At 49.4% G+C, this 5,480-nt stretch overlaps 1 protein-coding gene across 1 annotated transcript in view; it reads right to left on the bottom strand.

Annotated features, from left to right (window-relative positions):
• ARHGAP21 (Rho GTPase activating protein 21) overlaps positions 1-5,466 on the bottom strand; it is a 149,338-nt gene extending 143,872 nt beyond the window's left edge. Inside the window, exons 1-2 of the mRNA XM_023511438.1 lie at positions 5,404-5,466; positions 3,621-4,055 (exon numbers count right to left, since the gene is read on the bottom strand). Coding sequence (XP_023367206.1) covers positions 3,621-3,683 — 63 coding nt within the window. The 5' untranslated portion in view covers positions 3,684-4,055; positions 5,404-5,466. The remainder of the gene's footprint in view (positions 1-3,620; positions 4,056-5,403) is intronic.
• Between the last annotated feature and the right edge of the window lie 14 nt (positions 5,467-5,480).

Below are 5,480 nucleotides of genomic sequence, written 5' to 3'. Positions count from 1 at the left end.
AAAAAAAAAAAAAAAACAGCAAGTTGCCCAGGTACACTACTTAAGTCTGTCATCCTACCACTCTGGGAGGCTGAGGCGGGTAGACTGCCTGAGCTCAGGAGGCTGAGACCAGCCTGAGCAAGTGGAAGACCCTATGTTTACTAAAAGAAAAAAAAAAGAAAAGAAAGAAAGAAAAACTAGCTGGGCCTGGTGGCAGGCACCTGTAGTCCCAACTGCTCAGGAGGCTGAGGCAAGAGGATCGCCTGAGCCCAAGAGTTTGAGGATGCCGTGAGCTGTGATTATGCCACGGTACTCTACCCAGGGCCACACAGTGGGGCTCTGTCTCCAAAAAAAAAAAAAAAAAGCCAAGTTAAACTTGAACAATGAAACTATGGGTATAATATGACAGGGGTGTTAACATCACAAGGATTCAAAGGGAAGAATCCATAGAAAGTGATTCTAATGCACAACATATACAAATCTGCATGAACACAGTCTGGACCAACCTTACCAAGTGAGGCCAAGACATATTCTACCAAATTGTCACAATTCTTCATTTGAAAAGAGCTGTTTGCTATTTGTTCTGAATCCTCCAATACATTCTTTGTGGAGGGGTTGAGTGCCTAAATTTATTCCTATATCAACAATATTAGACTGTAATACTTAGATGAAACCAATCTCTGATGTTTTGGGGAGGGTTTGTTTGTTTGTTTTTTGTAGAGATAAGAGTCTCACTTTATCACCCTCTATAGAGTGCTGTGGCATCACACAGCTCACAGCAACCTCCAACTCCTAGGCTTAGGCGATTCTCTTGCCTCAGCCTCCCAAATAGCTGGGACTACAGGCGCCCGCCACAATGTCCAGCTATTTTTTTTGGTTGCAGTTTGGCCAGGGCCGGGTTTGAACCCTCCATCCTTGGTATATGGGGCCGGCACCCTGCCCACTGAGCCACAGGTGCCACCCCTCTGATTGGTTTTTAACAAAGCAATAGACTATTCATGGCAGATGGAGTTAGCTAATTAGATAAGACATGAAACAGAGACTCCTATTAATGTAGGCATTGATTTCTTCTGTCCTACAGATACATATGTTCATTTCTTGGTTAGTTAAAAACACAAATGAATTTATTATTTAAACACATTCAGGAACACATTGATTTCTTTTTAATTTTTAAAGAATGATAGTACTACTCTAGAGTGTAATACATCTAATAAAATTGAGGACAAAAAATTAAGTGCAGCGTTCAAAGACCTAAATTTCTACCAACCCAAAGGATTCCCATGGTAACTTCCTTCCTATTACTAAAAAATACTCACAGATTTAGTGTGCCTCAGAACCATCAGAGAGAAAAACACCTCACAGCTATTGCCAGTCGAGGGGGCTCATGCCTGTAATTCTAGCAGCCTGAGAAGCCAAGGCTGGTAGATTGCACAGGAGTTCAAGACCAACCTGAGCAAGAGCAAGACCTTGTCTTTACTAAAAATAGAAAAACTAGCCAGGCCACATTGTGGCAGTTAGCTGTAGTCCCAGCTACTCAAGAGGCTCAAGCAAGAGGATTGCTCAAGCCCAAGGGTTCAAGGTTGCTGTGAGCTATGATGACTCCACAGCACTCTACCCAGGGCAACCGAGTGAGACTCTGTCTCAAAAAAACAAATAAAACCACATCACGACAAAACAGAGGCAATAATTAATTACATAAGTTCTCTTTATTCCCTATCCTAAGGTTTAAAATGTTCTCTGGTAGCCCAAAGCCCTTTATTTCCATTTCCACATAGAATTTAAACAAAATATCTACCTATTCTTTTAAAAAGCCAAACGTTATTGCAGTTTAATCCCAAATTCAAGTACTGTATATATATTTTAAATGAGAAAAACAGAGATAATACTGTGTTCTCTTAATTCCCAAACTAGAAATCATATAGCCATGCCAGCATGAAGATCCAAATGAAAGCAAATTTCACAGCCATCCAAAAATATATAACTGTCATTGTCAATAAAAGCCAAGTGTGCAACTAACTGGAACCACTGCTTTCCAGCCAAGTAAAAGACAAGTCTAAATTCTTGGTTTCAGGGCATCCCTTAAATGATAGGGACACACACAAAAATTAAATAACTGTTAGTTCATCCAAATATAATGCAAATCGCATGCTAATTAAAGTATTCAGAAGACAATGACAAATAAAGCTTTAGGGCCACAATACATGTTATTATGTAACTACAATACACATTAAGCAATCACCAGGTTGTACTGCAGGCCTTCCAAAAGGAGTTATTATGGTTCACCATGATCAGAGGATTGTGGTGTTATACTTAATCATGCTTTTACCTGCAAGCAGGTGTTTACAAATGTCAAGAAGTAAAACGTTGATTCTAAATGTAAGCTTACAGTTCTGCCTAATAAACTATACAGGAATGGCATACTGTAGCTTACAGCATTTTCTGCATAAAGTTTCTAATTCAACATGAAGTCAACAGCATGAAGCAAGTGTCTCTGCATGCTTTATGAACCCAAATTTTAATTTCTGATTCATTTTCATGAAAATGCCAAAACCCACACACTCAGAACTGGACACTGTTTCAAAGCCTGTAACTGATGAAGTGCAAAGGAGATGATGAAATGGTGAAGGCTCATTTGGGTATGTTACAGTTGTCTAAAATAATCGTCAACCTTGCAACAAAAAAGAGGCATCTCAAAAGCCAAGAGTAAAGGATAACAATACTCGGTCTGTTTTAAAAAGCAAATTACAGAAACCACCAATGGTAAATGTTCATTAAGGAAGTAAACTCCAAATATTCCAATCTCCAAACAAAAGGAGGGGAAAAAAGGGTATGAGAGGCAACAGGGTGTCTGAGTGTCATAAGTCGGTAGATTATTTTATATTATTTCTGTCCTGCCTGGTCAAAAAAAAATCCAGGAAGCCTAGAGTAACATCTTTTTTACGCCCTTGTAAAGATGCTTCCACCAGCAATCCAAGAACCTGACACCCCAGAGCAGCTCCACGAACTCCTGAGCTGCAAAAGTAAGGGCTTAAATAAAAGAACAGTAAAGGCAGGAGAGTCTAAAGGGGTTGGAATTACACTATTGTAATTTTTGTTTTCCTAGGCTGTGCCTGAACTGTCCATGGGAAAAAGACTTTTTTTTCTACCTAAGGCAGAGACCTGCACCAACAGCAGGCAGGACCCCATCAGTGTCAAAGACCAAGTTCTAGGTGCTCCAAGCATACCAACTGCCTTTTCTCCACCTCGGAGAAAATCTCTAGACACACACACAGGAATAAAACGTAGAAAAGGCACAAAGCCACCTCCAACCAGCTCAACCCAAAAACTATCGGAGGAAAGGGACTGCAAGGAAACGCAGACCGAGGTGCCCTATTCTTAGGCTTGTAGTATTCACAGCCCCCAAAGACGGGAGAATTCTGCGATCTGTGAAGGGGTGACCAGGATGGGGACATTCCTAAGTTGAGGGATTCTTGCAAAAGAATCACTTAAGTCCCTAGAAACAAAAGTAGACAGGCTTCACCTCGTTCCCCGCCAAGCTGGGCGCTGCCACCCACCAGCTCAAAGCCCGGGGAAGCCCCTGAGGAGGCCGGGTGGCGGCTGACCCTAGACTTCGCAGGACACACGGGGGATGGGGCACTTACCTCGCAAGCCTTGAGCTTGTCACCATCTCCCTCAGGCAGACCAGTCCGACGCGTGGCCATCATTTCATTTCAAATTACAAAGGGACAAATCCTGTGGAGTCCACATTGGGGGGGAAATGCCACCACGCACCAAAAGGGGAAGAATTCCGCACGAGGCTCCGAGGAGGGGCGGGGCTGGTGAAACAAAGTGCTGGGCAATGAAGGTTTTCACGAAGCCCCTTCAAATGATGGGATTTTTTTCGGACTTCAACTGACTCCTCCGCCGTCTTCTTCCATTTCTGGAGGCTTAAAAACAAAGGCGACAGGTCCGTCTTTGGCAGCGAAGCGTCCAGCCCAACCGCAGAAAGCGATCCCCTTCCTCCCAGGGTCACTCTTGAGTCCAGAAACCCGGGCGGGTCGTGAAGGATCGAGCGTCGGCTCCCAGAGAGATCCTTCCTAGAAGGAGAAGTTAAAGGACATGAACTTTGTCCGGGCGCTCATCGCAGCCTTGCCCACATGCCTACGCCAAGTTCGCGTTTCCAAGGGTTATTCGGCCCATGCAGATGAAACACACAAATCAAACGTACAACAAAATAATAAATAAAACAAGGAAAAACCTATAAACCCGAGGGAGAAAAAAGAGAGAGAGAGGGAGAGACCTCAGCACTGCCCGGTGGTTGCGTCAAACACGCCTGGCTGTGGTGCAGCCCTCAAGAAAAAAACATTCCCGGTTCAAGTGCATTTGGGTGCGTGTATCTCGCAGGCAGCGCAGCGGGGGTGCGTGCTCCTCTGCATCACCCACACGCCACCACTCAGCGCAAGTTTTCTGCCCCACGGGGCTAAAATGGGATCCCACTTTTCCAGACCCCCTCGTCGCTTTCTTTCCACCCCTCCAAAAAACAAACACAAAGCCAGCCTCGCCCGGGACCGGCGCTGACCCGGCGGCGGCTCCGGGCGGGCGGCCCACGCTGCCGCGAGAGCGTCCCCAGCGCGGCCTCTCCGCCCGGCCGGCGTCCCGGAGGAGGCGGCGGCTGTTTTCCTTGGCCCGCGGCGGGGCTGGGTGGGGACCGCCGGGCCGGGCGGGGAGGCGTGCGCGGCCGCGGGTGGGACGCGGGCGCCGCTCCCGCTCCGGGGCATTCTTCCCGGGCTACATCAATGAAGCCGCAGCTCCAGGAACTTTTATTTCGGGGCTGCTCCCCCGACTACGACTCGACTCTGGTGTTTCCCTTTTCCTTGTGGCCACCTTGGGGGGAAAAGGAAAAAAAATAGGAAAAAGAAAAACCACCCACCCACCACTATTTCCCCCGCCCCTTCCTGAGGCGGGTCGGGGGGAGAGCGGCGGCCCAAATATGTCGTTGTGGAAAGGTGCGGGGAGACCTCGGGGAGAGACAGCACCCGGGGCTTACCCTTCCCGCGCGCTCGGGCCGAGCTGCCGGGCGTCGCGGCGGGCAGGAGCGGGGACGCGGGCCGGGCGCTGGGCCCGGCCGGGACGCGCTAGGCCGCAGGCTCGGTTAATATTCATGAGCGGCCAGGGGCGCCCCTCCTCCACGGCCGGCCGGCCGGCCGGACCCCGGCACCCACCGCCGGCCTTTGTGCCCTTCCCTCCTCCCGCCCGCCCGCCCTCGCCCCTCACACGCGGGCGCGGCCCCTCCGCCTCCGCCGGGCGCCCGCCGAGGGCTCCTGCCGGCCCCGCGCTGGGGTGGCCCGAGGTGGTGCGGAGGGGAGCCCGCCGTGAAACCCGCTCTCCGCGGCCCGCGAGCGCGGCGCCCGCCCGGCTAAGGCGGAAAATAAAGCAGACACGCACCGGAGGAAGCGGGGCGAGTGGATCCGCACGGGGCTGGCAGGCTCCGGGACAGCGCTGCCCGCCCGCCCGCGCCAGCC

The sequence above is a fragment of the Otolemur garnettii genome, unplaced genomic scaffold (assembly GCF_000181295.1).
Source record: "Otolemur garnettii isolate 467f Iridium unplaced genomic scaffold, OtoGar3 scaffold00019, whole genome shotgun sequence".
In the NCBI taxonomy this organism is placed as follows: Eukaryota; Metazoa; Chordata; class Mammalia; order Primates; family Galagidae; genus Otolemur; species Otolemur garnettii.
Note: the sequence above shows the minus strand (reverse complement) of the source record. Positions and strands in the feature narration are given on the sequence as shown.